The sequence below is a fragment of the Tachysurus fulvidraco genome, chromosome 24 (assembly GCF_022655615.1).
Source record: "Tachysurus fulvidraco isolate hzauxx_2018 chromosome 24, HZAU_PFXX_2.0, whole genome shotgun sequence".
Lineage (NCBI taxonomy): Eukaryota > Metazoa > Chordata > Actinopteri > Siluriformes > Bagridae > Tachysurus > Tachysurus fulvidraco.
The window spans coordinates 9,615,555-9,631,084 of NC_062541.1; the positions used below are offsets into that span (position 1 = coordinate 9,615,555).

The 15,530-nt window shown below is 42.0% G+C and overlaps 1 protein-coding gene across 33 annotated transcripts in view; it reads right to left on the reverse strand.

The window, feature by feature from the left end:
- The window catches only part of macf1a (microtubule actin crosslinking factor 1a), a 155,493-nt gene that overhangs the window by 17,315 nt on the left and 122,648 nt on the right, over positions 1-15,530 (reverse strand). For 21 of the 33 annotated variants that reach the window (XM_047807937.1, XM_047807951.1, XM_047807941.1 and 18 more), the window contains 14 exons: positions 7,055-7,216; positions 5,976-6,146; positions 5,485-5,651; positions 5,239-5,398; positions 4,439-4,765; positions 4,194-4,278; positions 3,885-4,111; positions 3,435-3,641; positions 2,877-3,104; positions 2,418-2,636; positions 2,087-2,290; positions 1,444-1,452; positions 366-591; positions 66-292 (listed from right to left, as the gene is read on the reverse strand). In XM_047807937.1, coding sequence (XP_047663893.1) covers positions 66-292; positions 366-591; positions 1,444-1,452; positions 2,087-2,290; positions 2,418-2,636; positions 2,877-3,104; positions 3,435-3,641; positions 3,885-4,111; positions 4,194-4,278; positions 4,439-4,765; positions 5,239-5,398; positions 5,485-5,651; positions 5,976-6,146; positions 7,055-7,216 — 2,619 coding nt within the window. The remainder of the gene's footprint in view (positions 1-65; positions 293-365; positions 592-1,443; positions 1,453-2,086; positions 2,291-2,417; positions 2,637-2,876; positions 3,105-3,434; positions 3,642-3,884; positions 4,112-4,193; positions 4,279-4,438; positions 4,766-5,238; positions 5,399-5,484; positions 5,652-5,975; positions 6,147-7,054; positions 7,217-15,530) is intronic. The other 12 variants (XM_047807948.1, XM_047807956.1, XM_047807955.1 and 9 more) reach the window with 3 other exon arrangements.

Genomic DNA, 15,530 nt, shown 5'->3' on the forward strand with positions numbered 1-15,530 from the left:
CGTGAAACCTGAATTACATTTACATTTGCAGCTGAATTACAATTCACCTGCTGCATTATACTTGCCTCTGCTGCCTCTATCTGCTGTTTGATCAGTGATGGATCCACCCCAGGGTCCTCCAGCTCTTTCACAATTTCCTGAGAGTCTCGCAGAGTGCTCAGCAGGGCTGCCATATCAGCCCAGAACTTTCCAGCTAAGTCCTGTACATCCTGCAGTTTTCCTTCTCTCTCCTCTGCCCTCTGTCTGATCTCATCCCACAGGGAGCGGAGTCTCAGGAGCCGAGATCTCACAGCTGCAAAATAACACACATGAATATATATGAAATCCACATAATTCATGTGAGCTTGCGGTAAAGGAGCACTCACCCTGAGCAGCAGGGTCATCATGTGCGGCACGGGTGATGAGCTCTTCCCCACGGGCACATAGGGCGCTAAAGGAGGGCAGCAGTTTGTCTAGTTCTAGCCCAGCTGCCCGGTGCTCTGCTAGCTGTTCACGGATCTTCTCAACTTCAGCTGCGACAGGAGGAGGCAGCCGCAAACGCTGCACTGCTCCCTCCAGGGTCTCCAACAGGGGGTCCATCTTATCATGGAACTGAATCAGAAATACATGTCTCTATAAATATACAGTGCACAAATATATCTGTTTGTCGATGCCTGTCTGCCTTTCTATCCATCTCTCTCTTTTTCTCTCTGTCTCTCTCTTTGTCTCGAGTTCTGTCTGTATTCCACTCGCAGTCTGTCTGCTTACACACAGCTACACTACACTTCGATGACTATTCCCAAATAATTATCTCTGATAGAGGAAAAAGATTAGACTAGTAGCCTAGGCTAAGTTTATGCTCTACCACTAATGCTAGTACTGCAAGTGGTCTACGATCAGCTACAGTGGAAACTCCCAATTTGGCCAAGATAAACATCCATATTAGCAATCTTTTAGAGACTGGCTGTGTCTCAAATTGCTTAGTAGCATTCTAAACAGTGTACCATTACAAGCAGGTACAGTACACTACTATGACATACCGTTTAGGTCAGTTGTATGCAATTTAGAACAAAGTACCAGGAGAAAATGAGGACAAGGGAAAGACATTATTCAGGGAGTATCAAGAACAAACAGAGAAATATGTTTTATCATCATAAAAATTTGGTAAGACCGGGACTTAAATGAACTGTCTCATCAATAGCGTACATTATTCTACATTCTGGAAGCAAAGATTTTGCATGTTTCATCACAAAAGAGGTACGTTTCCACCCAATTTCAGTCTTCTGGTGTCTAAAAACACCAAAACAATTGATGTTAATCAGATCTATATCTACTTTTGTGCTGATAAAATAACACCATGCATTTCAGGATTAGAAAAAATAACATGCCAAATAACTTACAAAACACGGGTTTTATGCCGTTAAGATGGACATGGAGTTGCAGAGTGAATAATGGAGTTCTTACCTCTATCAGCTGTGGGGGTTGTAGAGAGCAGTGATGGTGAGAACACAGCACATCCAGTGAGTGATGGGATGGAGATGGATTGCACAAACACACATGAAATGGGGAAAGTAAAGGGGAAAACAACAGGAAGGTGCAACAAGCCAAGGAAATAGGTAGAGTAAAGAGGGACAGACACAATAAATGTACCCCAGGGGCATGATGAAGGCAAGTGGAAGTGAGAGTGAAATAAGAGTCAAGCGCAGAGACAAGTGCAGTAACAGTACGGTACAATTAAAGGGAAGGGGTGGAGAGACAATACAATGTGTTAATCAAATGACATGCAAACAAGCCAGCGAGCACATCAATAACAAGCTTTCAGCTAATTGCTGATGTGATAGAATTTTAATAATGAATATTACAGATTTTTTAAACAAATGTAAAAGTGAAACTATGTGAACTATTTCTGCCACCGTTATTTTGGTAATAAACTATTTATGACCTTGTAGTAAGTAGTTTTCTAATTAAAGGTTAATGATGTATGAATCAATAAGTAGTACAACATATTTAGATTTTGGTGATATTAGGTGATCATTTCTAGGGAACTGAATGAACAGTTACATAGAGGTGGACTTGTCATGCGGACATGCCACCAATAAGAACACACCTGTGCCGACTGCGAGAAGGCTTCATCCAGTGCTGCAGCTCGACATTTGACGTCCTCTTTGATGGCCAGGTAGCGTCGTTCAGCCTCGCTGTAGCGCTGTCTCAGTGCTGCTCCCTCTTGGACACTTAACTCAGCCAACTGTGGGCCAATCTTCAGCAGCTTGTCAATGTGGGGTTTGTGCTCGGCTATAGACTCTCTCAGCAGCTGCAAGGAGAGCGAAGTTTGAATGAAAATGAGTGTAAAAATAACTACTGTCATATATTCACAAGGAACAGAAATTAGCTCCATGAGAAATTAAAATTTGTAATTGCGCTGAAACACATGCACTGACCCTCATCTGGTCCTGCTGTTGTCGGAGAGCCTCGGTGTCAATGGCAGGGGGAGGCAGCTGGGTTATCAGGGCCTCTGTCTCACCCAACCATGGGTCCAGCTCCTCATATGTCTCCCAGAAGCGGGCCACCAGCACCTGAGCCTGTTCCAGTGCTGAGAATCTTTCAGCATGGTTCTGACTCACCGCCTCATAGCGAGTGCTCAGTGAATTGGTCTTTACCTACAAGGCCGTTAGGGATGCAGCTTAATTTGGTTTCTTGTGAGCCATTAATGTGAATTCCATTTGTAATCTGAATTTACTTATGCATAAAGAATATAGATTTATTTTAGAAAAAGAAGCAACTGCTCAGTTGTTCAAAATGGTTTAACACTGTTCCATACCTCTCTCTCACACACACACACACACACACTCACACACTCACCCATGCATTTATGCACATGCCCACTTTTCCTCCCTCACCTTCAGTGCTTCTCTCTGCTGGTCACTGCAGCTCTCAAGGATATCCTCTCGTGTGTGGAGAAGCTGGTCCACCGTGTCCTTGTGGCGGATGATGTCGATGTTGAAAGCTCTCTGGACTTGGAGCTGAGCCACAGTCACGTCAGGTTCCAGACTAAGAGGCCCCAGGGAGGCCAGTTTCCTCTCTGTCTCCCCCACCCAGGCCAGTTCCGCATCCACTGCCTCCTCATACTGCCACACAATTGTTTCTTGACTTAATATTGAAAATCTTTAATTAAAACCATATTAATTTGTTTATCATTTCAATGGAACATTACAGCCAGAAACAGAAGTGAATGCAAAGTTAGTTGCCTTGACTGCTTACATCAGCAACAAAGGCCAAACCACCTACTGTTCAAATTCTTTTTGTATCCGCCCTGTAGTTCAGTGCTCACTGTGCTACAAATGCTTATATGTGTAAGATTCTTATTATAATGATTTACATAAAGATTATTTTGTCAGTTAATTAGATTATTAAAACAGATTAACCACCAATTTTGCCACCTTAAAAGGATGCAGTACCTGCTGTGACCTCTGGATGGCCGCCTGCACTAGCTGCACTCTTTGCTTTATAGTCTCGTCTGCTTGTCTGTAGCGTTGGTTGGCATCGGCCACTAGACGGTCCAAACCTTCACGTGCTCGCCAAGGTACTAGGTCCAGCAGTGCACTGCCCACTTCATTAACTGTGTCCAGAATGAGACGTTTCTCAGCCGAAACACACTTCAGGTCCTGAGATAAAGTCCACACACAGAGAAAAATGAGAAGCAAGTTTTACCAATAAACATTTAAATAAACCATGTGTACATAACACAAAACATAAACAACAACAAAACTAACTAACAAAAAAAAAGGCTGCACCAACAAAGATTAGGTGGATGTACTTAGATTGGTTTTATTCAAATTATAATTTGTCTCAAAATTTCAGTGATTTCATGTTTTACATAATTGTATGAAATCATAATAACATTATACCTTCTGTCTCTCTTGATAGGCCGGTGTTGTGTCTGGCTCCATGTTATTAAGCTCTGCCTCTACAGAGTCGAGCCATTGGTTGAGGTCCTCGTGGGCGCTGGCAAATCGGGTGGCGAGCTGCAGCGCCTGCTCCAGGTTACGGAGAGCCTTGCTGCTGCCTGCTGTCATCTCTGCATATCGACTCTTTATTCCATCTAGCTTCTCCTGGATGAGCAGCACTTCTTCACCTAACACACAGCAAGAAGAGCCTCAGAACCATAAGAACCTCAATATCAAACCTCCAAGAGGGTACAGGAGTGCTCTTGGTACCTGTGGTCTGTTTCAGCAAAGCCTGTCCATTCTTAATGGCCTGGTCCACTGTCTTCTTCCGGCTTACAATCTCTTCATTCAGAGACTATGAGAGACCAAAAGTAAAATAATACAATTCTTTAATAATCTTAAAGTTTACTTTTTAATATGTTACATGTAAAAAGACCACAGACGTTTTTGCTAATGTAATAAAATCTAAGAGGAACCAAATCTACAGCATCTTTAAAGTGCCTCCTTTGTCCTACCAGTGTGTATTTGTGCTGCTCAGCCAGCAGTTCGGGCTGGTAGCTCTGCACTGAGACTTCAGCCAGGCGCTGGGCCACCTCAGCTAGCCAGTTCAGAACCTCCACCTCCTCCTCCCCAAACAGCTGTGCATTGGCCAGGGCCTGCTCCAACATGGCCGCTCGCCGAGAGTACCAATTACGGAGCTCTGTGTGCCCGCTGCGCACTGCTCCGACTCGCTCACTGAGCCAATCACGGTCTGCCGCACAGCTGAGAGGGGAGAGAGATTGGCCAAGGGCCTCTAGATGGTCCACCTCTTTTTCCCGTGACAACACCTCCTCTTGGAGGGCCTGAAGTTTTTCCCACAGATGAATAAGTAAGAGATGGGTAGAGATAGTATGGGGAAAAAAGAAAAAAGACAAAACAAAGGAAAAATGACCATGCATGGTGAAAAAAATGAAAAACTGAAATCCCAATGACTTAAAAACACTAACAACAAAAGTTAAATCAAATATAAAAAAAAATGGCATGGATAAGATATAAATATAAAAAAGTAATACAAACTAAACAAAACATTCCACAAAAACAAAAGAAAATCACAGACATAAATAAATGTACGGTAGGTTGTAAAGAATGAACTAATGAGGTTTAAGATTTTTCCTAATTTTCCTTGACAAATGTTGCTACCCCTGGGATATTAGAACAGGAATGGTGCTGCATATTGTAGCTTGTTCCTTTCTACTTTTTGGAGACAATCTTAGAGAAAAAGAGATTTTTTTGCGGTTGATGACAGAACCGTCTTCATGATGGTGGTGTACTGTACCTTGTGGCGGCTGATTTGCTGACTAATTTTGGAGGCTTGTGTTCCCATGGGCTCAGCGGTACTCAGTCGCCTCTCTGTGGCACTCAGCCACTCTCCCAAAGGCTCCACTGACTCATGGAACTGCAGAGCAAGAACCTGCAGCTCCTCAAGCTTGCGTTGCCTGCGAGAGGAAGCATATTTGAAATAATTATTTTAATTTATTCTATTTATTTAAAGTTTTTGACATGCTTCTAAAGTGATGCTCACCTGGCATTGGCCTTGTCCAGCAGATCTGTCCATCGTTCTCCCAAGCTTCGCAGCTGTCTCTGGATCTTCTCTCTGTCTTGTGTCTCTGCTGTGGCTGCGATGCGCTCGCCTTCAGCCCGGATCATCTCTACAGTTCCACGCCGGTCATCCAGCAAACGCTGCAGCAACTGCAGAAACCGACACCACAACACACATTCAGTTTCTTTTACAATGCAAAAATGCAAAAGTTCCCATAAAATGTCATTGAAATTTAACAACAAACAACTGCATCACAAACGTCACGGATCCTGTCTTTCACCAGCAACTGATGAATATAATATTTGCATAATAAAATACATAATAAATTAAAATATATATATAAGACATAAAAAGTTTTAAAGAGAAATGCTTTTTAATGGTTATTAAGATACAACTTTAATGTCTTATGTAATCACTAAGTAATGTTTTTTAATAATAAATAACCTTCACTTCTCTCATTGGGCAAACCTCACCTTCTGTTCTTGGATTTGTGCTTTAACCACACGGTACTCAGCTGATGGAGGCTTCTGATTGGCTATCAGCTCCTCTGTGTCACTCAACCAGCTTAACAAAGGTTCCAGAGCATCTTGAAACTTCCCACAATGCAAAAGGGCTTCCTGGAGCTGAGCGATTCTCTCAGCGACCTAAAGAAACACCGCAAAAATCAATTCAAAACTGTACCTAATGATTTCATCTACTTGTAGCCACATTGCCACATTAACCTAAGTTCCAAATATAACACAATCTGTGACACCTTATAAATGTAATAGTGATTAAAGATGCTGCAATCTGCAGTCAAACACTGCAAACCCTACCAGAGCTGATCTCCACACAGCATGATAACTGACAGCATAATGGAGTTGGTTGTTTATCCAGGGTTAGGAATGCAATAAACTGTTCAATTCAATTCAATTTATATTGTCACATTAAAATATAATATTTGTAGATGGTCACAAAGCAGTTTTATGGAAATCCAGATATAAAATATAAATTTATCCCAACTGAGCAAGCCAGAAGTCACAAAGAAAAACTCCCTGTAAAACTAAACTCATAAGGAAACCCCTCCTTATCCTCAGTTAAGTGCATAATGTTGTGCGTTCTTGCGTCTTAATGATAAAACCCACAGAAACAAACCTTTACTTTCAGGACTGTAGAATGACATAATAATATTGAAACAATTAAAATTATACTGAATGCTCTATAAATGTGACCTTTAATTCCACTCACTCATGAAGCTCTTTCAGTTCTTTTGGGGCTTGTTTGAATTTCTGACATTTTACCTCAGTGCCTTTTTATTTTAATTATTTGAATATTTTATTTGATATTTGAAACTTTAGTTTGTCAAGCATTATTTAAGGTATGGACGCCAGCCGCTCCCTGTTAAGCCATTTGACACCTTAGTTAGTAGTTAGATTCAGGTGCTGTAAAATGTAGGCCATGAAAGAAGTTCCTTTAAAAACCAGTAAAGAAATAAACAAACAAACAAAAAACAAAACCAAACAAAGCAAGCTTGTAGGAGACCTGTGACGTGATTTAGGAGTGCGTGTCGTACCCTTTTGTTGAGCGAGTTCCACTGCAGGTTGGTGGTTTCCAGGTCATGCTCCAGAGCCTGTGTGTCTGTGTGTTTAGCTGCACTTTGGATTAGCCCCTGACCAACCGCATTCACATGGTGCAGTTTGGGCTGGATGCTGTCTATCTGCTCTCGCTCCACAGCCTGTATGGATGCGCGCGCACACACACACACACAAAATAATGGAGGACGAGTACATAATTTAGTGTGTGTACTTCCCAGCAGCAACATGATTGAAGTTTAAAAATTAAACAGTATTTAATTTGTCTACACCCACTTATAAAGAAACAAAAAAACAAAAACAAATGCAGGGCCAAAGGCCAAAAAAAAACCAAAAAAAAAAACCATCCTGACCATCGACACCACAACGGGGAGCTCTGGGGATAAATGGAAAGCAAGAATAAGAAAGAAATAAGAATTTAATTTAGACCTCTATGCTTAGCCAATACAAGGATCCCTTATCTGCTCATGCAAAAAAATTAAAGTGCTACTGTTGGCCTTTGAGTTCATTTCAATTAAATTCTGTTTGAAATGTGCTAATCTTACTGCTTAAGTAGAGACACAAAGAATCCTTGATAGAGATTAAGAAATGACAAGTCAGCATCAGCCCCATATTTGGAAACTCCTGTTCTCACTGCAGCATGTGCATCCATTCAGACACAGCTGTTTTGCAGAGAAGACCAGGTTCGTGCCTCAAACAGGATATCTGTTGGGGAAAGGGTGTGGTGGCTCATGGCTGTAGCTCATTGTTAAAAATGACAAAGTGTGTGCGTGCAAAAGCATATGTACAGTATGCTTGTTGTCTGTGTGCAGGACAGAGTTGGTCCTTGTTTGTTAATGCTTTTAATAGCATTAACTTTTATTATCTTTCACTTATTTTGTCTTTTGGTACTGATTTCGTCCCCTTATGGGTGGTCCAGCTGCCATAGAATCATCTATTCTTCATTTCTGTCAAACTTTAACCTACTCCTTCTGAATCTATCTTGACTCTAGTGCAGCAGAGCTCTGGAAAATATCCGACGTGCCTCTCATTCCTTTTCGAGTCTCTAAATGTGTCAGTAAGCGGGTCAGTCACTCTAGCACAGATTTTCTCTTATTATCCATGTATCTTCTTTTACAAACAGATTTTTACAAAACTACCCTTTTGTTTCTCACCATCTCTCCACATAGCACTCTTTCATTCTTGGCTGCTTTCCTGCCCAACACCAATCCACATTTTCTGTCCATTTCAGTCTTCATTTTTTCTTTTCTCTTTTAGTCCAAACCACAAGCCTGAGTTATTATACCGACAAAAGGTCAGCCGCATCAGAGAAAAGCAGGGTTAAATTACACAGGTTACATCAATCTCTTGCAAAATATTCAAGATTGTTTCATTTATTATTAGATTTTGCAGCTCATCATGGAAAAGGAATAGTTTAGAGTTGTGTCGGAGGCTCAAGGGAAAGTTACAGAGGAAGAGGCGAAAGAGAAAAACAATGAAAGAGACACGTAGGGGGGAAAAAGTGAAGCCAGAGTTAAAATGGCCACCTTCCATTTTGTGATTTTATCGCTCAAACACTCTATCACTCCAGCCATCTGCCAATTAATTACACTAAATCTAAACATGAAAAATGGACACGGACACACGAGTGCATGCAAGCACACATACACACATAGAGGAATCCCTGGCTGCAATATTTCTGTGAACAAAATTTCTGTTAATGCTTTTGTCCAATGCTTTTTGCAAAATAGCCCTGAGCCAAGTTTGTTTAGAACGCCATTGAGTTCATATCTGTCTGAGGGCTTTACTATTGTTGAACTTCTGCTGAACTGTGTGATTATATGTTTATAAATTTGTGCATGCGGTTGTCCAGCTTGTAGCCTTGCCCGCTCTTTGTCCCCTGTAGTATTCTGACACAGGTGCTTCCCACAAGCACTTTCAGTGCCAGCATTTACAAAACAGTCAAATATGCCTGCAGTACTATTTCCCTTAACACAGTCTCTCTTTCTGATCGTCTGCTCATCCCTTTCTATACTATTCTCAGATGTTCTCTGTTGCCTCATGTTTACCTGAAATCCACATTTGTACAGTAGCTTATGTATTGAGATGAGATCAGCTTTCCTCTCTCCCCTCCCTGGCTAACAGGCTTTATCACCCACTCTTATCGTGAGCATTGCCAGGTGTTCAGCCATGGAGCCATTTTTTTCCATGAATGACTGGTCTGTGATCATCCCCCAGAGCTATCGATACGATCTCAAAACCGCCACAATTTTAGTGGTGACTTTTCCAACCCCAGAGTGTGCTTTAGCTCATTACATGCATTTCATCTGTATTAAGTCTCCACCCCTCTACTGTTGCAGGGGAAAGTTGAATCACAGAGAGCAGAGCTGATAAGCTTGGCATGTTCTTATCATCTATTTATATTCTTAACAACTTTTTACAGTGTTTGTGTGTCTCTGGCAATAGCAACACCCCTCAAAAAACCTCAGTGTTTATTTCTCACTTCCCTATCTCAAAAACAAGGTCCTGGAAAACAAGGAAGGGCTTTTGATAAGAACAGGGTGGGTGGGTTTTTGTTTTTTTAACAGAAAAGAGGTGAATAGAGCTGTACAGTTAATTGAGCTTTAAAAACAGACCAATGTTCCCTTGGCCTTTCTGTTCCTCTACCAACAACCTAAATGGATATTCAATGTCTAAAAGTCAATTTGGTTGCTGATTCATGCTGGCCATGCAGTAATTATAAAGCTCTCTGCCCATCACCAATAGGCGATTACATTTGGGGGATGAAAAAGGCAGCGACTGTGCAAAAAAGCTATGTGTTGAGTTATGGCTAAATGAAATGTGGATGGACAGCTAGGCTGGGCCATTACTTAGAAGAAGAAATGTAATAACAAAGGCACATCAGGTCTACATCAGCCTCATAATGCACAGCACAGCGACTATAACACAGACCAGACACCAGACCAGTCACAGCAACAGTCAAACACGGGCATATATATTATTTTCAAGATTGTAAGCAAAATAGCATCTGTTCCTGTCTGTCTAATATGTAAACTTGTTCTCCTCTTCTCCATCATTAATACATTTCAAATATACATGCAGAAACATTCCGAAACAAATATCTGCGAAACTGAAATATTATGATATTACTATACTGTATAGTAATATACTATATAATACTATATTATAAATATTGTAGCAGAAGTTCTAACAAACAGAAGGTATAAAAATACTAAGTAATTCTCTTTGTGTGATTCTTCCTTTAAACTACTGCAAGTAAAGACACAGATGTACTTATTATAAATGATAGCTGTACTCATTTTTGACACGTGCAAATCGAAGATGGCAAATTGAAGTTTGGAACTTTGGAAATAACTGCAAGCTCCTCTTAATATCGTAGACTTTTGCGTTCAACTCTATGATCACATAATCGCAAAATCCCAAAGGGACTATTAATAAATAGCAGCGTATGAGTTTTGAAATCGGGCCCATTTCATATTTATCTCCAGTAAAATCAGACCCATTTTCCATTAAGATGTATATTACAATGATCTTTACCTTGGTGCTTAAGCATGCTGATAATGTTGGTTCCTCATCTGGATGCATCAACTGACAAGTGTTGCCCTTTTCATCAAATGGCTCAGAAATGTCTTGCTCATTCTGGTTTTCACTAAAAAGTCTATATAAGAGACCTGGTTCAAGTTGCTCCCACTGATCTTGGCAATGGGGTTCTGAAACTGGTCTTGACCCATCTGACTCCCAGTCACTATCTTCGTTCATCAACCCTAGAACAAAATCCACACCTAATTGACTAGTCTCAGATTCTGAGTCCAAGTCTCGACAATCCTCACCAGCCGAACCCCCATCAGACACTAGAGGGAGGCGTTCAGGAGCTGCCAGGTACACAAAACTATCAGAGGATAGAAAAGAACCTTCTTCTGGATCTGGGCAAGGTTTAGGAAGGGGACTAGGAGGAGTAGATTCCATAAGTGGGGATGGAGGACAATCATGAGCATATTGTGATGGCACTGCCACTGCCAGGTAAACAAAACTGTCAGTGGTTACAGACGAATCGGTGTCTTTGCTGTCATGTGTTCCCACATCTGACTCCTTGTTTATAGTCGATATGGAGTAGGGTAGAGTCTGTTTGCTGTTTGAGGGTACACTTTCTTGAAAAGTAGAAGTATCATATTTGAGCTCATCCGTTAGCGGACATTCAGGTACAAGCATGTCCTCATCAGCAAATACCTCCTCAGCTACTTCTGAAGGTTCTTTGTACGTCTCCAATACAAATAACATCGCTTCCTTGTCTGAATCCAACTTAACTGAAACAGTGTGATCTAATTCCACATGCGATTCCACATTACAGTTGATGCCGTCAATACTCTTTCCTAAATTACCATTTAAATCTGAAATTTCAAGAGACATCTGTGTTATGTCCTCATTTAAGTTAGATTTACAAATATTTAACTCACAGCTGTTGTTTACTTCACATAGTTTATCAGGATTTGGATATATGTCTTTAGGGCTCACTGAAGTACAGAGCAAATGCACATTGTCTTTGATCTCATCATCTATCTGCTCTTGTTCAGATAACACTCCACTGCCCAGGTCTGAATCAGCTTCCCGTCTTTCGGCTTGTGTTGTGTCTGTCGGAGTAGTTCTGTCCAGTTGAGATGTCTGAATTCCACTGGACTCAGATTCCAACAAAGGCTCATCTAAAGTGCATATATCAAACATGGGTGTGATGAGGTCATGAGAAAAGCTGGCATTAGCATCACTATCATAATAACCTTCACTAGCAGTCCAACTCTGAGTATCATCTGTATCCTTGCTGGAAAGAAAATGATCTGTTCCTAAACCAGAAGTTTCAGTCTGATATGGGTCTAACTGGTTTATATGATCAATGTTCTTGGTGAGGCCAGCTTTATCCTCATTATCCTCAACCTGATCTTCTCTCTCCTCTTCTTCTTCTTCTTCTTCCACTCTGGGTAGGGTATGACCTGCAACCAGGGGCTCAGTAGGGGAAGACACTAAAGCTGATTCAACATTAGATGCATCCTTTCTTTCCTCTTCCATACATTGTCTCTCCAATTCCAGAAAGAGGTCAACTGATCCATCCTCTGAACTTGGGTAAGGAGAAACACTGGCAACCTCTGAGCCTCCAAAACCAACTGGAGGGGTCAGCAGAGGCCTGTAATCTGAGGTAATGAGCTGTTGTGTCTCCCAGTCTTGCAGTTCAGATTCCTCACCTTCTACTGTCCAGGAAATATTGCCTGTTTCATGGCTATCCAGCTTCAACACCATCTGCCAGTTCTTTTCCTCCATCTCTAGCAGATCATTTTCTTCTTTTTCATGTACCTGTTCTTTCTGCTCCTCCTCCTCCTCCTCCCCCTCCTCCGCTTCCTCTTCAAGCTCTTTCAAGATTCTGAGCTCATCTTCCTCAAAACGAAGTTCTGAAGCTGTCCGTTCTCGTAGTTCCCCAGTAGGAGGGGGCCATCCCAAAAGGCCTTCTGCACCCCCTTCTTGGCTGAGACATGGGGAGAGGGGAAGCCCCCCATAACACAATCCCTCCTCCTCTTGCAGGAAAGGTGAGGGGGGATCTAACAGGTACAATGACTCTTCATCCAGATCACTGTCCTCTCCTAGCAGAGGAGGCAAGGGTGGCAGAATGGGCAAGTTGTGAAGTACTACCCCATGTGCAAATGACTTTTTTCCACCACTTGTAGTACGAGGCCAAGTACGGGCTTTAGTTGGAGGACAAAATACAGGTTTTGGAGGTATCAGTGGGGCAGTATCCTGATCATACTCCAGGAATGGTGAGTCCCTCTCAGAGTCAGATGTTTTATTTGCAGCAATATTCCATTGTTGTGGTTGCTCTTCTGACACACTTCGAAAACAAAGTAATGGATTTGCTTTTGGCTTACTCATCTCACCACATCTTTCGACCTGCCTGTGAATGCCAGGGCTGAGCTGTGGAGAGCTGGCAGTATCCTGCTTTGTATGGGGCACTGTATCGGTCTGTAAAGATGCTCTTTCTTTAGAAGGAGAGGGCATAATTTGTTTTGGGGGATGAAGATGCGACTTGGGGGGCTCTTTTTGCTTAGCCGGATGAAGTGGATAAGATGTTGGGCTGATGGATGGAGTTAGGAGAGCTGGAGGGCTGGAGACCACAGGGGCATGAGAACCTCCCGAGGAGAGAGAAGAAGGACTGTAAGGAGACAGAGGTGGGGTGGATATAGAGGGCGGTGGGGCAGTTAATAAGGAAGGTAATGGATGGAGAGGTGAAACTGGGATCCCTGCCCCAGATAAACGCTTCTCTCCACACTCTACAGGCGAAAGCTCTAACCGCTCAGCAAACTCAGGGTAAGTTGGAGGCATAAATGCTTTCCAGGAGCGCCGATTTGGATTATCCTTTTTGTCACCAACATGATGCCGCCTTTTGGTCACAACAGCTGCTCCAACGGCAGCTGAGTTTGATGCAGGAATAATAATGCTAGAGCCAACACCCCCTGCAGATGGCATGCTTTGAGCTGCACCAGTTAGCTTGAGAGCATCAAAAATCACTCTTTCATCTAACTTTTTTACACCTGCATCAACAGACCCCCCTCGTGTCACAAACACTCCGCCAATGTCAGCTCCTAAAGTCCCATTGCTGGAAAGTGTGCTTCCTTCCCCTCCTCCAGAGCCCAAAGTGCTACGAGATGGCTGGCTAATCTTAGAGCCCTGGTCAATCTGCTCATTAATCCGCATGGTGTCATAGATGGATCGCTGTGGTACATAGCAGTCCTCAATATATGCTTCCTCATCATCGCTTTTCTTAAGACACCTAGGATTTTGCCGCAAACAGTCTGGTCGGCTCAGAGGCTTCCCCATCCCGTAAAAGTGTGCCCTCAAGGGGCCGGGATGGGGTACAAACTATTCCACAAATAAATTCTCCAACGTTGGTTTGCTGCTGAAATTACAAACAGCTGAAAGTCCTAACTGTCCAATAAATTCTAGAAATCATTGATCCACAAAATCTCAGTAAAATGTTAGGATACTTATAATCCAGGGCAAATAATCATAAATAGAAAAGGTTTAGAGACTGAGGCTCTAATATACGTTGTTATTCCTGATATGTTGAGGATGGAGCATATCAGGGAAAATGTCTCAGTCCAACTGACACACATTTTCAGCAACATATTATTTAGTCTTTTTGTTTAAAAGTCATGTAAGCAAATATGAAAAAGGAGGAAAATCAATTGCAACTGTTTCCAAGGTGCCCAGAATGAAGTGATAGCATTCCGTGAAGGTTATATCCCCTTTTGTCTTCTTTCTGATTTCAGTCCTCTTCTATCCATACATGTTCTTCACAATCCTTTCCCCAACGTCCTTACAGCTACTTCCTTTTAGTTGCACTGTTTCTATCACAGCAGGAAAATCAGTGAGATCTTGTTGAAAGTTATATTAAAGAAAAACAAAGAAAGGCTCCTTTTAAGATGAGATCTAAATACTCAGAAATTTTGAGGAAATGTCCATCAAGTAATTTTGTCTCTCATCATAATGTTCCTTCAAGTACTGCCTTAAAAATAGTCTAGAATTCAAATAGGCAATAGGGGCATTTGCCTTGAAAATATTTTTTGTGTGCAGTCAAATGACTACCATGAAAATATTCTTCTTAATACCGCACAGGACTCACTTGTCAGACAGTCGATCGCTGTTTGTATTTCCCTTGTCCTCTTTTTAATCCAATAGAGCATATCTGGAGGACCTGCCAATATCAGGGTTCAAAAGACCCTGTTTTCAGGGTTACTTTTGCTTTCTGTAGTGATTGAGTCTTGATCATTTAAATGAATGAAATCCACATCTTTAAGTCTTTTTAGTCATTTCAAAAACAAGAACAAAAGACAAGTTATTAATCCTTTTCTCTGATTGCCTTCTATATTCCTCTCATCCTGTGTGAAGTGAACAATCTGTGAATCCACATGACAGCCATGTCCAGAGGGGTTGAGTTAGAAGTTGGAACGTAGAGAGAGATCCAGCCTGCAGGGAGCAGAGAGTTGTGGGATTGTATCCAGAGGGCAGAGACGCAGACAGTACCTCACACCGATTGCACTCTTCCACTCGGGCCACTCTGCTTTTCAGACAATTCCCAGACACACTCCCTTTCTTTCTATTTTCCCCTTTCTATGATCCACATGAAAGCACACAAAGATGCACGAAGGCTCAAAGATCTTCTTCTTTTCTCCTAGTGCAGTCTTTCTCACACTGTGTTCTCAGGCCACTGAGCTGCTGAAATGGTTTGCAGCTGCTAAAAAAATCTCCCACTTTTTCTCTCTCTCTCTCTCTCTCTTGCTCTCTCCCGCTCCCTCCCACTCCTACTCTCTCACTCTCATACTCTCGCCTCCCTTTTTCTTCCTCTGTTTTTGTTTGAATCCAGCTCCGTTTGTTCTGTTTCCTGCTCTGGTATTAAAACACAGGAAGTGCTCCAATCAC